Source organism: Sinocyclocheilus grahami, unplaced genomic scaffold (assembly GCF_001515645.1).
Source record: "Sinocyclocheilus grahami isolate Dianchi unplaced genomic scaffold, SAMN03320097.WGS_v1.1 scaffold476.1, whole genome shotgun sequence".
NCBI classification, from domain to species: Eukaryota; Metazoa; Chordata; class Actinopteri; order Cypriniformes; family Cyprinidae; genus Sinocyclocheilus; species Sinocyclocheilus grahami.
Window position 1 is genome coordinate 1,360,938 of NW_015505655.1, and position 18,260 is coordinate 1,379,197.

The 18,260-nt window shown below is 35.3% G+C and overlaps 4 protein-coding genes across 4 annotated transcripts in view; 1 reads left to right on the forward strand and 3 right to left on the reverse strand.

Moving 5' to 3' along the window:
* Positions 1-2,790, reverse strand: part of LOC107553636 (zinc finger protein 653-like) — a 4,490-nt gene extending 1,700 nt beyond the window's left edge. The window contains exons 1-2 of the mRNA XM_016235920.1: positions 2,774-2,790; positions 1,432-1,543 (exon numbers count right to left, since the gene is read on the reverse strand). Of these exons, the coding sequence (XP_016091406.1) occupies positions 1,432-1,543; positions 2,774-2,790 (129 nt within the window). The remainder of the gene's footprint in view (positions 1-1,431; positions 1,544-2,773) is intronic.
* A 98-nt stretch (positions 2,791-2,888) lies between these two features.
* On the reverse strand, positions 2,889-10,294 carry LOC107553637 (zinc finger protein 653-like). Its single transcript, XM_016235921.1, has 6 exons — positions 9,957-10,294; positions 9,470-9,510; positions 8,631-8,915; positions 7,171-7,676; positions 3,905-3,950; positions 2,889-3,031 (listed from the first exon to the last, which is right to left on the reverse strand). Exons 1-6 carry the CDS (start codon positions 10,232-10,234, stop codon positions 2,889-2,891), a joined length of 1,299 nt encoding a protein of 432 aa, XP_016091407.1. The 5' UTR covers positions 10,235-10,294.
* A 144-nt stretch (positions 10,295-10,438) lies between these two features.
* On the forward strand, positions 10,439-12,125 carry swsap1 (SWIM-type zinc finger 7 associated protein 1). The gene is made up of 2 exons (XM_016235934.1): positions 10,439-10,875; positions 11,223-12,125. Exons 1-2 carry the CDS (start codon positions 10,612-10,614, stop codon positions 11,799-11,801), a joined length of 843 nt encoding a protein of 280 aa, XP_016091420.1. The 5' UTR covers positions 10,439-10,611; the 3' UTR covers positions 11,802-12,125.
* Positions 12,126-15,665: 3,540 nt separating this feature from the next.
* Positions 15,666-17,490, reverse strand: LOC107553638 (erythropoietin receptor-like; the record flags this gene model as incomplete). The annotated part of the gene is made up of 3 exons (XM_016235922.1): positions 15,666-16,442; positions 16,968-17,055; positions 17,309-17,490. Coding segments are annotated over 3 exons (996 nt in total), but the record flags the coding sequence as incomplete, so codon positions are not given.
* Positions 17,491-18,260: the final 770 nt, after the last annotated feature.

Consider the following 18,260-nt stretch of genomic DNA (forward strand, 5'->3'; position numbering starts at 1 on the left):
AGCAAAGGGTCTGAATATTTAGGACCATGTGATATTTCAGTTTTTCTTTTTTAATAAATCTGCAAAAATGTCAACAATTCTGTGTTTTTCTGTCAATATGGGGTGCTGTGTGTACATTAATGAGGAAAAAAAATTTACTTAAATGATTTTAGCAAATGGCTGCAATATAACAAAGAGTGAAAAATTTAAGGGGGTCTGAATACTTTCCGTACCCACTGTATATATATATATATATAAATAATTTAAATGTACAATTCCATTTAGTGTCAAATCTGTAACTTCTGTCACTGTCTGAATGTAGAAAAACACCCACAGACGTAGCGGAAAACATCTGGCTCATGTTCGCATTTTCTTCAGTCACCGCCCATAATTCTTACCTTGAAATCAGGATTAGGCATAAAATACTGTCCTCAGAATAATACATGACCTCTTCACTGTACAAATGATTGTCAAAAGCAAAAATGCTACAAAATGCATCATATTTTGTGAGAAAGTGTGATGTGCTCGAGCAAAACAGGCACTATTTTTTTCGCAATCAACACCTCAAAATTAGTAAGAAACCGTATTGGATTTGGTTCAACATGATGCAGGGCAGCGTTATCAATGCGATTAATCTGATAAGCAAAAATTAACCAACTCTATAAATATTTAGCAGACTTACATTCCAATGTTTACAATATTTAACCCATCCTGTATGTAGGGAAATTGTATTTCCGGTTACTAAGATGCACCAAGCAATTAAAGGGTTAGTTCACCCAAAAATTAACCTTCTGTCATTAATTACTCACCCTTGTGTTGTTCCAAACCCATAAGGCCTTCGTTCATCTTCGGAACACAATTTAAGATATTTTTGATGAAATCTGAGGGCTCTCTGACCCTCCCATAGACAGCAAGGTAACTACCACGTTCAAGGTCCAGAAAAGCACCAAGATGATCGACAAAGTAGTCCGTGTGACATCAGTGGTTCAACTTTAAAGTTACGAAGCTACAAGTATACTTTTTGCGCAAAGAAAACTAAAATAACGACTTTATTCCACATTTTCGTCTCTACTAGTGACGAAGTAGAGACAAAAATAAGGAATAAAGTCGTTAATTTTGTTTACCTTGCTGTCTATGGGAGGGTCAGAGAGCCCTCAGATTTCATCAAAAATATCTTAAATTGTCTTACGGGTTTGGAACAACATGAGGGTGAGTAATTAATGACAGAATTTGCATTTTTGGGTGAACTATCCCTTTAAGTGGCATTAGAACGTTTCCTTTGACTTGAACAATAAAACAGACAAAGCACCTGGTCAGGTTTACATCAATGTGTTTCACAGTATATCATTTTCCAGCTTCTATTTTTGACTGTTGTACTGAGGCATTGGTTGGTGCTCTCAGGGATTCACCAGCCGCAGCCTCATTAGACATGCATCGCACACATGAGCTCACCTGGAAACTGCTAATGGCCACATACACCTGACTGCAGCCTTCATACGGACAGTGGAACATCTTCAGCATGCCGTCTGCCTCGATTACTGGACCCCGCCGGCTCCGCTTACACCTGACACACAAACACACACCATGAGGGACTTCAACTCACTTCGTAGAGCACGACGTTGTGAAACACAAAGCGGCATAACATTTTTTTTACATTTGTGAGGAGTTTTTAGCTCGCCGTAACGTAATAACGCACAAAATATGATGATTTGGTTTCCACAAAGATATTAAGCAGCTGTTTTCAGCATTGATAATAAGAACCATTTTTAATAATTGTGCACCAGTAATAACTGATAGCAACTGAGCAGCAAATCAGCATATTAGAATGCTTTCTGAAGGATCATATGACACTGAAGACTGGAGTAATGATGCTGAAAATTCAGCTTTGCATCACAGGAATAAATTACATTTTTTAATGTATTCACATAGATATTAGTTATTTGAAATTGTAATAATATTTCACAATATTACTGTTTTTACTGTATTTTTAATAAAATAAATGCAGCCTTGATGACCATATAGGATTAAATTGAATTCTTAATCATTTCAAACGTTTCACTAGTAGTTTCTATCAATTTTCCATATTTTTTAGGTTAGAGGTCATGTATGAAGAACCCAACCCAACTCAACGAAAAACAGCTGCAAAATCACTTCCTGCAATTTCCCATCATAAGGAGTTGTTTAATTGCTGGAAAATCAGGCACGTGAAAAGGCGTAACAATAACGGTTAAGGCGTGTACAAAATTAGGACATTCAGATGTCAGTCAATATACACAACTGACTTTTAACGGTTTTTGAAAGTCACTTATGCTCACCAAAACGGCATTTATTTATTCAGTAAAATACAGTAATATTGTGAAATATTATTACATTTTAAAATATCAGTTTTCTATTTTAATATATTTAAAAATGTAATTTATTCCTGTGATGCAGCGCTGAATTTTCAGCATCATTACTCCAGTCTTCAGTGTCACATGATCCTTCAGAATTAGTTTTTTGATGCTCAAGAAACATTTTATGTTGTTTTTGTGGAAATCATGATATATGTTATTTTTCAGGATTCTTTGATGAATATGAAATTCAAAAGAACATCATTTATCTGAAATAGAAATCTTTTGTAACTAATGCATCCTTCCGGACACTGATGCAGTGTTAATTTCTTTAAAAAATAATCTTACTGACACCAAACTTTTCAACGGTAGTGTATCAGATGAAAAAAAAAATTATAATTATATATATATATATATATATATATATATATATACAGTGGGTACGGAAAGTATTCAGACCTGACACTGATGCAGTGTTCATTTCTTTAAAAAATAATCTTACTGACACCAAACTTTTCAACGGTAGTGTATCAGATGGAAACAATTATAATATGTTTAAGAGCTGAACTACAGGACAGGTCAGAGATCAGTGGCCGTTGAGGAGCGTGATCTCACTGTACCGGCGCTGGGACGTGACTGACACATCTGATTATACGACACGTCCCCGATCAGCGTGCATGTGACCTCCTCAACATCACCGCCAGCCACGTTCAGCTGAATGCCTTCAGACGCCAGAGCCTCGTAACTTGGGCCTGTAATAATGATCAGCTATAGGAAGGATAGAGGGAAGAAAAAACAGAGATGTAATTAGGTAATCCAAAGAGTTTAGAGTTTACCGAAGTCTGGGATTAAAAATGATAATTCTGTCTAAACCGAATGAGTTTCTACTTCTGCTGAACACAAAAATAAAACATCCTGAACAATCAGTGGTGGTCAAGTACCACTGAAGTATCATAAAACTTGTTTGCCTTTTCTGAAGTCATATGAGAGCCGTGTGACAAATAGAACAAATTTAATCAATTTTTGCATATTCAAATTTCAAAGTCATTTGGATGACTTTTATGGTGTTTTATTGGAGTTGTATGGTGCTTTTTGCTGTTTGACCACCTAAAACCTATAACCTATAAAACCTATATATAGGTTTTTATAACATTTTATAGATTTAATGAATGTTACTAGGCAGCTGCGAGAAATGCAATGCTGTTAAACATATTTCAATAATACCAGCAAACACATCAACTTTGCAGCAATAAAATACTAAAACTAAACGAAAAACTAAAACTAGAAAACACTGAAAAACTACAACTAAACTAAAGAGAGAAAATAACAAAATTCAAATTCTGAATTGTACATTTACTGCAAATAAATGTTAATTTTATCATCTAATACAATTTTGACAATTATTTGTATTGTATTTTTATGGTGATTTTTGCAGTTTGACAACCCCTGGCCACTAAACTCACTAAAATAAAACCGTAAATGATCATGAATTAATTTTAGTTTTAGTTACACAGTGTATTGGAAAAGTTAACTGTATAACCTTTTTTATAAGCTATGTGTTTTTATATTATAAACATTTTATAATTACTGAATGCCTTCAGACGCCAGAGCCTCGTAACTTGGGCCTGTAATAATGATCAGCTATAGGAAGGATAGAGGGAAGAAAAAACAGAGATGTAATTAGGTAATCCAAAGAGTTTAGAGTTTTAAAAATGATAATTCTGTCTAAACCGAATGAGTTTCTACTTCTGCTGAACACAAAAATAAAACATCCTGAACAATCAGTGGTGGTCAAGTACCACTGAAGTATCATAAAACTTGTTTGCCTTTTCTGAAGTCATATGAGAGCCGTGTGACAAATAGATCAAATTGAATCAATTTTTGCATATTCAAATTTCAAAGTCATTTGGATGACTTTTATGGTGTTTTATTGGAGTTGTATGGTGCTTTTTGCTGTTTGACCACCTAAAACCTATAACCTATAAAACCTATATATAGGTTTTTATAACATTTTATAGATTTAATGAATGTTACTAGGCAGCTGCGAGAAATGCAATGCTGTTAAACATATTTCAATAATACCAGCAAACACATCAACTTTGCAGCAATAAAATACTAAAACTAAACGAAAAACTAAAACTAGAAAACACTGAAAAACTAAACTAAAGAGAGAAAATAACAAAATTCGAATTCTGAATTGTACATTTACTGCAAATAAATGTTAATTTTATCATCTAATACAATTTTGACAATTATTTGTATTGTATTTTTATGGTGATTTTTGCAGTTTGACAACCCCTGGCCACTAAACTCACTAAAATAAAACCGTAAATGATCATGAATTAATTTTAGTTTTAGTTACACAGTGTATTGGAAAAGTTAACTGTATAACCTTTTTTATAAGCTATGTGTTTTTATATTATAAACATTTTATAATTTTAATAAGGGCTCATCAAATGCCAGTAGACATCTGTGAGAAATGCAATTGCATTTAAATAATATATCAATGAAAACATGAACTTTGCAGCCTTTAAATACTAGAACTAAAATAAAACAATTTGACAATCCTTGGCCACTAAACTCACTCAAATAAAACTGAAAATGACCATGAATTAATTTAGTTTTTTATAACATATACATTTTATAAATCGAATGAAGGCTCAATAAATTGAAAATGTCACTATACAGCTGGGAGAAATATATTTAAACATATTTAAATAATATCAGTGAACACAGTAACTCTGACAACCATAAAACTGAAATAAAAACTAAATACTGGAAAAATAAACCAGAAAGCACTGAAAAACTACAACTAAACTAAAACTATAACCAAGAGAGAGAAAATAACAAAAAATTGAAAAGTTGTACATTTATGTAAATTGAGATTATTATTAATAATGTAAATTGATATTACAATGCTATGCCTTTACAGCATGGGAAAAGGCAGCTTGCAAAAACTACTGTGTGACAGACAAAAGAAAGTCATAAAAGTTTTGCAACAACATGCAATGGAGTAATAACAACTATTTTAATAACTATTTGAATTTTTTTAAATGAACTATTCTGGTAACAACCAAAACATACGACACATGAATATGATATTCAATATTCACTCCAACCAAAATGAAAATTCTGTCATAATTTTTGCAACCCACGATTTTGGTTCCCACTGACTTCCATAGTATGGATGTTTGTTTACGAACATTCTTCAAAAGATCTTCTTTTGTCTTCCACAGAAGAAAGTCATTCATACAGGTTTAGAACAACACGAGGGTGAGCGAATGATGACAGAATTTTCATTTTCCCTTTAAAACCCTTTTAAAACACCAGATATGCAAACGGACCCATTTGACTGCAAACGGTCAAATGAGGGGACGTGTTGTGACAATGGACGTTCCCTTTCTGTGGCGTATCCATAGGGAACTTGTTTACATGTCAATATATACAATGGAAATCAAGCAAGGAAGCAATAAGGAATTTGTGTGCCTTACAATGCAATACTAGGAAACAGCTTAACAGTAAAACACCTTTACAATAACTGGTTTCTCAATTACATAACAAGGGCTGTGTTTGTAATGGAGAAGTATCATACTGTTTAATGCATACTGCACAGCATACACTTCATACTGCCTACTGCTAGTATGTGAAACAAAGCACATTATGCAATCATTTTCAAATATAATTTGTAAGTCCATCTCAGAAATTAACATTTATTTTGCATTTTTAGCCTAACTGCATGTAAAAATTACTATCAAATAGTTAATTGCAGCCAATATTACTGATGTTTTTATTCACATAAAATGGATGAAGTTGAATCGATTTAACTTAGATTTTAATTCAAAAAATATTGTTACACACCTTTTATTTAAAATAAGCATACAATTAATGCATTATATTTGTATTTATTGTGGTTGCTTTAATTTACATTTAATTATTTAAATTCGATTTAATATGTAAATAACTTGATCTAAAAAAAAACTACTTTATTTCTTTTAGCAAAATTTTTTTTTTCTTAAGATTTTTGGGGTGAAGTTCAAGTATACAGCAGAAATAGTATACAGTAAAGTAGTATCTCAATCTTTTTGAGTCCAAGGCCCCTCACTGTCAAAGACAACATCTGAAGACCTCCCAAAATTTCTAGTATTTTTGCTGTAATGATGAAGCGGCTTGTTTTTTTAAATGAATTTTATATATATATATATATATATATACATATATACATACTGTACATACATACATATATATTATTATTATTATATTAATGAATCCAGAATGAAAATTCCAGAAGTTTCAGTAACCAGTGTTAGTTTGGTATCACTGATAAAAAATAAAAAAAATAAAAAGTTTTTTGGTAATATTTTGAATTAGACTTTAATTTTATATTTCTTATTTCCACTTTAATTTATGTTTTAGTAAATTTATTGTATGTTTTGGGCAATTTTATTCGGTTTTTTTTATGTTTGTATAGTTTTTAACCTTTTTTTTAGATTTAGTTTAATTAGTTTTATTTATTTTAGTACTCCACGTTGAACTAAACTAAAAATTCTAATAAATGTTGCCTTCACAACTAGATAAAATAAAATAACTTTAAATTTTTTAAAATTTCATTTAATTTAATATATATATTATTATATTATATATTATTCATAATATAAATATATAATATTTATTATATATAAAATATATAAAATATAATACTTTAATTATTTAATGAATTTTTTTTAAATATAATTTTTTGTCATTTGTGATGAAGGTTTTTTTACGCATAATTTTATTTCAAAGCCTATTTTGTTTTATTTTAAATTATTTTAAGTCATCTTGTGGGCCCCCTAGAGGGTCTCTTGTGACCCCTTTGACCTACTTGAGATCCTTCCAGTGTGGAGCGCTGATCCGGCAGCTCACATCCGCCCATCACAGTCTGCAGGTCCTGACTCTCAAACAGCTGGCTCTGCGCTGGGGCGGCTGCCAACGATGGGACACCCTCCACCCCACCTTCTTTAGAACAGCTTGCTACATCCTCCCTCTCCTGTCTGTCCGTCAAGGGCGCCGTGACAACCACACATTCGTAACTCTCCGTCAAGCCGCCTCCACTGTCCGCCTTCTCTAAAGTTCCCGAAGCGTCCGTCTGCTCCCTGACAGGGTCAGTCTCTCTCGCCGCATCCTCACTCAAAACTTTTCTATCGGACTCAACCAGAGCTGCCTGGGCTTCTCGGTCCATGAGCACCTCCATCTCCCATGGACAGCGCTCCGAGGCGGGAGGACTGCTGTGGGCCGCAGGGGATCCTGGGAGATCACTGAGGGATGTGCATGTCATCTGATGCTCCACATGGGAAGGATGATCATTGTCTTCCAAGTCACTGATGGCGTCTGTAAGATTAAGAAGAGATTTGATTCACTGTTGCAGGTTAAATCCAGTATGACAGGAAAATGGGGGTTAGTAAGCTGATGGAAATCTAAAAATGAATGAAATCATACAAACAATGCGTGAAATCAATGTAAATTAAAAAATAAATAAGGAGAGCTGCACATAAAAATTGAGATAAAATAAAATGTTCAAAGCTTGAAGGTTTGAAATTTTGAAAATGAGAAATTTTTAAACTTTGCTCTCATTATTTTAATTATAACAAAAAAAATTTATAATAATACAATATAAATGGCAAATGTTAATATAAATCATATATAAAAATATACACAAACATAAATAATTAAGGTAAATGCAATTAAAACAAAACACTTACTGAAAAGATTAAATATTTTATCTGTTTACTTGCATGCAGTGTTATTTTAGTAACAATTATAGTTTTTGTAAATATTTTGAATTATAATTTATTTTTATATTATCTGTTATTTTAGTTTTTGTGTGACATTTTTATTCGTTTTTTTCTTTTCTTTGAATGTATAGTATTTATATGTCTAGAATGTACAGTATCTATAGTATACAGTATTTATTAATTTATTTAGTTTGAGTTATTTTAGTACTTCAACATAAACTAAACAAAAATTAGAAATTGATCACTTTTGACACTGGACAACCAGCTGAAATTAAACAAGATAAAGTTTTTTTTTTCAGTAAACATTTATAGTACTTCAATTTTTTTCTTCTTCATGGTTTTAGTTTTTGTTAACAATAATAACCCTGTTTGCATGTCATGTAACCATTAACCATGATCAGAGATCTGTGAAAATGCAAATGCGTCGTTAAATTATTGAAGAAAATATTTTTCGGCTGACAAAAAAAGTTTGGGAAGCCCTACAAAACGACATGAACATAGTGTTAGGCTTTCCTACCCTGCAGCTGCCTGTGGTTTTGTGGTTTCTTACTTTTGGTGTTGATACTCTCACTGACAGTAGATTTCTTCTCTGGAGGCCTGTCCTCTTCATCTTTCTCCATAACACCATCCTCCACGTCTGACTCGGACTCGCCTCCTGCAGGCCAGGGCAGGAACTGCACAAACGAATGACCGGCCACACATTGCCACAGTGCAGATGTAGACAAACCCACAGTGGGCTCCACCACCTGCAGCTCAGGCTCGTGCTGACACGACTGGCAGTGACCTTGATACCAGCTCACCACCGTCTGCAAACTGGTGGCAGACACCTTCTTCCCTGCACAAAAAAATAAAAAAGCAAGATGATAAACTACTACTTTTTTATTTAAATTACTGCTTTTATTCACTAAGGACACATTAAACTGATCAAAAGTGACAGTGAAGACATTTATAATGTTACAAAAGATTTCAATTTTTTATTCCACAAAAATATGAAGCAGCACAACTGTTTTCAACTTTGAAAATAATAAGAAATGTTTTTTGAGCAGCAGATCAGCATATTAGAGTGATTTCTGAAGGATAATGTGACACTGAAGACATGATGAGTAATGATGCTGAAAATGCAGCTTTGCATCACAGGAATAAATTACATTTTAAAATCTATTCAAATAGAAAGCTGTTATTTTAAATGGTAATAATATTTCACAATATTACTGTTTTTACTGCATTTTTAACAAATAAATGCAGCCTTGGTGAACAGAAGATGCTTCTTTCAAAAAAACTAATATCTAACCGACCCCAAACTTTTCAACTGTAGTTTATATTCCGAGAGAGGCTTAAAAAACACTATTTTGAAAATGAATAAGGGTTAAATTAATAAATATTACTCACCTTTCCCATGACTGCTGCATTGTTCAGGAAGGGTTTTCCTTCTGTCCGTCACAACACAAGAGACATGTTACACCATTCATGATCAAAAGAAGCTGAATAGCAAGCACAGCTGTCTCTGGTTCCCATCCACTTTCATTGTAATGAAAATAGCTTGTGCTTTCTGCTAAATATCTCTTTTTGTGTTCTACACAAGAGGTCAGGTTATAGTACAGATACCATGAACAGTATAGTATTTTTTCAGGAAAAACATGGCAATACTGTTTGGTGCCTCTAAACAAACAATGCAGCATCAGGTTACCAAAGAACACTTGCATGATAAAAAAGGAAAACGAATTTTGTTGTATCAGACAGAAATATCTGTGCACACAACAGTCCACGTATGTATGCATGCATGCATAGCAATGTTAACACATTTATCCAATTTACTGCACAGTGTTTTTGAGTGATGCATGATCAAATAGGGCGTTCATGAAATCCGACTACGTACTTGCCGTGTTTCTGCTGGTATTTTTCTCCATATGCAGAATTGAGCAGGATTAAATACTCCGCGAGCCCCGCGTCGCTCAGGCTCGTGCGCCGGCGCAGCTCGCTCCAGACCTGATGCGCTTCTCCCAGATAAACCCGCCGCACATCGTACTTCTTCCGCGATTCGAGCCGCCGCTGAGCACGGTCCGCGTCTGTCAGCCTCGGTCGACCCCTGCAGCGGCGCAAAATGGCTTTGATGTGCTCTCCCGTGGCTTTGGAGTCTGTGTTTACCGCCGCCATGTTTCGTATCAGCTGTTGAGTTGTTATGTTTTGTCTTAAAGGGAAGTGCGGTGTGTAGCCTTAAAGGAAGTGGATTATTTTATTTTATTTATTTATTTTTACAATTGTATTCAGTGTTCTATTTTTTATCCTATAGTTTTTTAGATGAAAAAAATCTACTATAAAATTATTTTTAGCAATTTAAAACGAGGATGACTTAGTACGTATTTGAACCGACACTTTGGTTTGACCAATCAACAGTCAGCTCTCTTTAATGGTAGCCAATCAGATGCGCCGTTCCAACAGTAGCCAGTGCGACGTCAAGTTCGCGGGAGAAGAAGCATGTACAGTAGCTGTAGAAAAGTCATACTCGCTATTAATAACTGCAGTAATTTGTTATGGCTGATATTTTAGGAGTCGTTTTCAGACGGTTCGCCTCAGGAAATGTCACGAGTGATGTAATGTTTCCCTCTCACGTCGAAGGAAACACACTGCTGCTGCTCGGGGATGTAAATATCAGTAGATCTGTGTTATTTCTAGCAGCTGTAACAGCTGCCACAGATCTGGGGCTCAAAGTGCTGTTTTTCACACAGACCCCTTTTCAATCTCTACCGGTTTCTTTGAGGGCTTCAATACCTGGATTAAAACTAGAGAGTCTGAAGGTAATAATAATGGTTTGTTTAATGAGCGTCATGATAATTAAGAATATGTAATACAAGGTAATTCAGCCAGAAATGTCTTAAAAACCCTGTAAATGTATTTGCATGGCTTTGTAATACATCTTCATACATGAGCCATAAAAAGTGTGTGTGTGTGTGTATATATATATATATATATATATATATATATATAATATTATATTTCTAAACATTCATTAAACTATTTAAGACAATGTTAGTGTTACAGATCTGATGCAGGCTTAATATTGACTATATTGATAAGATGCCAAATATACAATTTTCTGAAATAAAGTCACCTAATTCATGTTTCCATGCGTGTTCATGCACAGAATGTCAAGTTTGTGTATGTGAAGACTTTGGAGGATCTTCTTGAAGATATAACATCCCTTCACGAGCTGGCATCCGAGGCCACGTCTCCTTCATCACTGATTATCGTGGACAGTCTGGATCATTATTTGCACGGGTCTCGAGTTGGACCCCTACAGGACGACCTGAGCCCTGTGGCCCATGTAGCGGCCCTCCTGCACGACACCGCTGCTTTCCTCACCCAGATCCTGCAGAGCAGAGCAGACGGCCAGGGCCTGTGCAGGGTCATGGTCTCCTTTCAGTCTGAACGTGAAGGCAGTCGGGACAGTGAAGTGCTGGCACCTGAGCTTCTCCTCTCTGTGCTGGACCGTTACCTGCGGGTGAGGTGCACGTTAGAGGAAGTGAAGCGTGACGGGGAGGCGGGGCAGAACGAGTGGCAGGTGTATCTGTCAGTCGGGTGTCCTTCGCAGGTACAGCAGTGGCACATGGTGCTGCAGACAGGAGGTGCTCTGGAGTTCAGCCCAGTCATCGGTGGAGAACAGCAGATTCTGGACCAGCCAGATGAAAGCAAACAGGAAAATGAGAGATGTGGAGACGGCTAATAAACAGTCTTATTCCAATACAACCTATTATTGTTTCTCAGTTCGACAAGCCATATTTGATCAATAGGAATGTTCGTGTTTACTTGTGATGTTGACAAAGGAATGTAAACTTTTCTTGACAAAATACAGATAGATGATCAATTCATACTTGCAGAATTTATATACCGCAGCATTGACAAACTACATAATGTTTAAAGTTTGCATATGTAAGTATGAAACAAATGTCAGCATATTTGTTGCACGTCTACTTTACATTTTATTCACGGACTGTTATTTGTATACTTTTGATTGTTGCATTTAATAAAAACCCTTGCATTAACTTAAACCCCAAAAACAGATTAGAAAACTGGTGTTATATCACTAATGTTAAGTGATACTTACTTTTTAGAAAATGCTCTAGATGTCAAACTAAATAGTATACGAGTGTATATCATCTGGTGATGTCTGAAGTAAGGTTGTTGCATTTTTAAAAAAAATCTTTAGTACTTAATTTCAGGTTTCAATAATAATTTTTTACAATTTGTACACTTCCCAAAATCAACGTTTTTTGACACTTCTTCATGGTTTTCATAATTGAACATGAGTTACTAGCTGTTTTATGAGTTGGCAATCAGTTTTGAAGCACATTCTCAAGCTCTGCTCAAGTATCTGCAAATGCTCCATAATTGTTTTCATACACGTTTGGGCAAAAAAAAAAAAAAAATGTGCTACACATTTTCTTAAATCTTGGAAATTAGGCGACACAAAAGAAAAGGTTATACAAAAGAAAGTCATTCATTTTCGAGTGAACTATCCCTTTAACATTAAAAACGTGGAAATGAGAAGACTTTGCTGAAATGGGTGAGATCCCTTCTGTTTACGCTAGAAATAAAAATCCTTTTCATTCTAGAACAAAATAGGAGCTTTATTGCTGATAGAAAAAAAGTGAAGAACAATTAGAAACTGATTAATTCATACGTTTTCAATCTTATTACCAGTGCAATTGTGAAATAAAACAACACTTAGTGATTGTGGTCAGAAATGGCATAAATATCTTCTCTTTTTTTGCAAGTTTCCATACTAAAAATGGTATTACCAATTCATCTTGATTAACTCCGTTCACATATTTGGTTTAACCTTATGGATTACAGAATATAGAACACAGAAAGAAAGACCGACAAACTAAAGTAAAACTGATGCTGGAGGTTTCTGTACAGTAATTTGAATGTACTGCATATTACAAACAAATGTACTTTATTAATACACATTCTTGCTCTTACTGTGAATGAGTCATCAGTGCACATTATTTAACAGAACTAAAAATATGTCTTTATAATATTTTATCAAAAGTAAAAATTACTTGAATGTTTTCAGTTAATGCCACCAAAGCTGGTTAAGTTTCGACTGTCGGGTGCTAGTGGTGATTCAGGCAGGGTGTAGTCCTCCATAATCAACAGCAAACTCTTGTATGAAACGCCCACTGTTCTCGATCTAATCAAACCTCCCCGCAACATTTTCATGTTGTGTTACAAAACTGATGAAACTATGAAAGTAATTGTTGCAAGTAGAAAGAGTTGCAAATGTCAATAATGTCATGGTGACTTTTGGTCTGTTCCAAATCAACCATACAAGCATTCCCAGAATGCACCAGAAGAAGTTTGGATGGGTGAATTATCTGACCTATAAAGAAGGTCTAATGAATGTTCAGTCTGACTTCCTCCTCTAGGCTTTAATGTTTTACAGATCTGAAAGATGTGCATTAACTTAAATCACAAAAACAGAGTAGAAAAATGTTATTTTCATTTAAAATATATATATATGAACAATTTACAAGACAGATGCAGACTTGGGAAACCCAAAACAGAATGATATATGAACTGCCATCAGGCACTTTCCACAAAGAGGCCAAAAAACAAACAAAACAAAAATGGTGATAATTAAGCATATATATATATATAGTGCTGGAATGGGTAAGCTTGGTTTATAGATATCGATAAACTTCACAACAGTTTGAAATATAAATATATATATATATATATATTTCAAACCGTTGTGAAGGAAATGAACCCTATTTGTGAAAAGTGCCACCAATTAAAGTATTTATAATTAAAGACAAAAAAATATGTAAAAAAGAAAACTCCCCACTGGTATTTTAGTGGTATGCTGTACATAAATGTTTCATCAACAGCTGCCATGGTAATGCTATAATGTTAGCATTCATTTTCGAGTGAACTATCCCTTTAACATTAAAAACATGTGGAAATGAGAAGACCTGAAATGGGTGAGATCCCTTCTGTTTATGCTAGAAATAAAAATCCTTTTCATTCTAGAACAAAATAGGAGCTTTATTGCTGATAGAAAAAAAGTGAAGAACAATTAGAAACTGATTAATTCATACGTTTTCAATCTTATTACCAGTGCAATTGTGAAATAAAACAACACTTAGTGATTGTGGTCAGAAATGGCATAAATATCTTCTCTTTTTTTGCAAGTTTCCATACTAAAAATGGTATTACCAATTCATCTTGATTAACTCCGTTCACATATTTGGTTTAACCTTATGGATTACAGAATATAGAACACAGAAAGAAAGACCGACAAACTAAAGTAAAACTGATGCTGGAGGTTTCTGTACAGTAATTTGAATGTACTGCATATTACAAACAAATGTACTTTATTAATACACATTCTTGCTCTTACTGTGAATGAGTCATCAGTGCACATTATTTAACAGAACTAAAAATATGTCTTTATAATATTTTATCAAAAGTAAAAATTACTTGAATGTTTTCAGTTAATGCCACCAAAGCTGGTTAAGTTTCGACTGTCGGGTGCTAGTGGTGATTCAGGCAGGGTGTAGTCCTCCATAATCAACAGCAAACTCTTGTATGAAACGCCCACTGTTCTCGATCTAATCAAACCTCCCCGCAACATTTTCATGTTGTGTTACAAAACTGATGAAACTATGAAAGTAATTGTTGCAAGTAGAAAGAGTTGCAAATGTCAATAATGTCATGGTGACTTTTGGTCTGTTCCAAATCAACCATACAAGCATTCCCAGAATGCACCAGAAGAAGTTTGGATGGGTGAATTATCTGACCTATAAAGAAGGTCTAATGAATGTTCAGTCTGACTTCCTCCTCTAGGCTTTAATGTTTTACAGATCTGAAAGATGTGCATTAACTTAAATCACAAAAACAGAGTAGAAAAATGTTATTTTCATTTAAAATATATATATATGAACAATTTACAAGACAGATGCAGACTTGGGAAACCCAAAACAGAATGATATATGAACTGCCATCAGGCACTTTCCACAAAGAGGCCAAAAAACAAACAAAACAAAAATGGTGATAATTAAGCATATATATATATATATAGTGCTGGAATGGGTAAGCTTGGTTTATAGATATCGATAAACTTCACAACAGTTTGAAATATAAATATATATATATATATATATTTCAAACCGTTGTGAAGGAAATGAACCCTATTTGTGAAAAGTGCCACCAATTAAAGTATTTATAATTAAAGACAAAAAAATATGTAAAAAAGAAAACTCCCCACTGGTATTTTAGTGGTATGCTGTACATAAATGTTTCATCAACAGCTGCCATGGTAATGCTATAATGTTAGCTTATTTTATCGGATGGAGTGTTTTTTCTCCTGAAAAATCCAGTGAGATCCTGATGTGAATTTGTAGTAGTTGTATCCAGAACACGTCGTGTACATATTGGTTCCCTTTGACTTCTATTGTATGGATGAAGAAAAAAAAGGCAGTCAATGGCTACCAGCATCTGGTTACCAACATTCTTCAAAATATCTTCTTTTATGTTCCACAGAAGAAAGAAAGTCATACAGGTTTGATGACATGAAGGTGAGCAAATGATGACAGAATAATCACTTTTGGGTGGACTATCCCTAGGTATTGCAGGTTTACCAACCGGGACCCATGCAGGACTCTGATCCGGATTGAGTGTGTTGACCGGAGAGTGGCCACTTGTGGAGAAAAATCTCGTTTTTGTAATCATTTGTGTACATCCTGTGTCTCCCGAGCGCCGCGATCCTGCTGGAGCTCATCGGGCTGTAGTCCATGGAGACCCCCGAGTCTGCGACCGCCATGTAGGCGTATCCCGGCCCTTTGGGGGGCCACGTGTGGTTGGGATACTCGAAGCTGGATTGGGACGATAGTCTGCCCGAACCCGAGCTCTGCTGGAGGGAGCCGAGGTCGGAGTGCGAGGTGTTCAAGGACATCCTTCCTGCGGTGGTGAAGAGCATCTGGAGCGGTAACGTCTCCTCGAAGACATCGTCCACCTGTCGCTCGTCATCTCCTTGGGAGTTTTGATTGAGAGTGACGTAGGTGTCATGTGACTGCAGTAACAATGACTGGGAAAGAGATTCTGGGTTTTCTTGAAGCGCCCTCAGTTGCTCCACGAGACAGTAAGCTTCAGGAGGTTCTTGCCATCTGTCCGTTAACCCCGAGTCCGAACGCTCGCTCTCCTTCTCCTTGTCCTCCTCCACAGCTTGCCTCTCCTCTCTCTGGGATGTGCCGTGGCTGGTCAGGGAAACCTCGGACAAAACCTCCAGTGGTGAAGGAAGCTCCTCTGTGTACACATGGACTGATCTGCCCCACATACTGCCATTATTTTGGCTCATCCACTCCTGAGGGTAGAGGAAACACAGTTAATTACTAAACATCTAGCGCTAGTAATGATCAGTGGTTTTTCAGTTCCAATCAGCTTTCCTACCCATGCACACAGCTGTTGACGTCAAATATTGTCCTTCATTGACTAAAAATTTAATAATAAACAATAATCTGTTGTATTTAAGAGGTCAGATCCTGGCTCATGTTATTATAGACTGATATCAACCAGGACATTTAATAAGCCATTTTTTTGGCTATTTTGAAATTAGCGATACATCCTTGCTGAATAAAAGTATTAATTCTTTTTTTTAAAATGTTGTTTATTCAACAGTCATCATTTTGGTTAAATTAAACATAAATGCGCCTACCTATATTGACATTCTTTTAAAAAAAAATAATTAATTACCTTAAAAATCCCCATTATTTGGCTATTTTGATATTATTGACATTGGCTAGTAACTATGTTGTTCACTGTAAATATTACTGAAATTCAAAATAACTCTATATTGACATTCTTTAAAAAAAAAAAAAGAATAAATTACCTTAAAATCTCCTTTGTAGATGGTAAAAAGACCTGGAAACTTGTGCTCTGGTGACGGGATGTCAGGCCAGAGTTTCTTAAGAAGAAATCTGTAAAGTGCACAGAAACTGTTACTTTTTTTTATAATTTAATTCTTGAAATATAAATATTCCACAGTTACATCACGTGAAATTGTTTCAGTAGCCTACATGTTTCTCTGTCCATCCATACATGCACAACAAACCTTAATCAGCCTTTATTGAACTATGATTAAAGGACAAAAGTGTCCCCCATAATAGTATATATATACATTTGTCCTCATTTAGATAGCTAGTAAAGGTGCGTGTGCTCGTGAAAACTGACTTGTGGTGGGACAGAATCACAGTCATAGACAGCAGGCAGAGGATCAGTCCGATGAAAAGGACCAGTAGCATGATCAGCGGATCCACGTCTGGTAGAAAAAGAGAAACATAAATGATTGGTCGATTGAGATGGCCAATCAAATCAAAGTAGGCAGGGTTCACCGTTGACAGAAGCACAGCGCAAATTCCAGTGTGTTAAAGAGATAGTTCTGCATGTCGTTCCAATCCCATAAGACCTTCGTTCATATTCAGAACACAAATTAAGATATTTTTGATGAAATCTGAGAGCTTTCTGACCCTCCATATACAGCAACTGCATGTTCAAGGGCCAGAAAGGTAGTAAGGACATTGCTAAAATAGTCCATGTGACATCAATGGATCAACCGTAATGTTATGAAGATTTTTGTGCGCAAAGAAAACAAAAATAACGACTTTATTCAACAATTTCTTCTCTCCCGTGACAGACTTCGCCGCGTGTTCACGAGAGTTCCACGACGCACGCGTTCTGATGTTCTGCCGTAGGACCCGGATGCGCTGCACCTTGTTTACAAGCAGAGGAAGACGCACGCTGTACATAAAACAGTCTTCGGAAACATGTCTGAAGATTTCGACAGAGAGGATGACTTTCAAGTTTTTGCCCAGCATTACTTATCTGAACCAGAATATACAGATGATGAACTAAGAGAGATGGACGTTCTCCGTCAGAACGCCGGCTCCTGCGTCAGCAGCATCACAAGCATGCGTTGTGGTACTCTTGTGAACGCGCATCGAAGACTGACACGGAAGAGAAGAAACTGTTGAATAAAGTCGTTATTTTTGTTGTATTCTCGTAGCTTCATAAAATTAAGGTTGAACCACTGATGTCACATGGACTATTTTAACGATGTCCTTACTGTGCCTTGAATGTGGTAGTTGCATTGCTGTCTATGCAGGGTCAGAAAGCTCTCAGATTT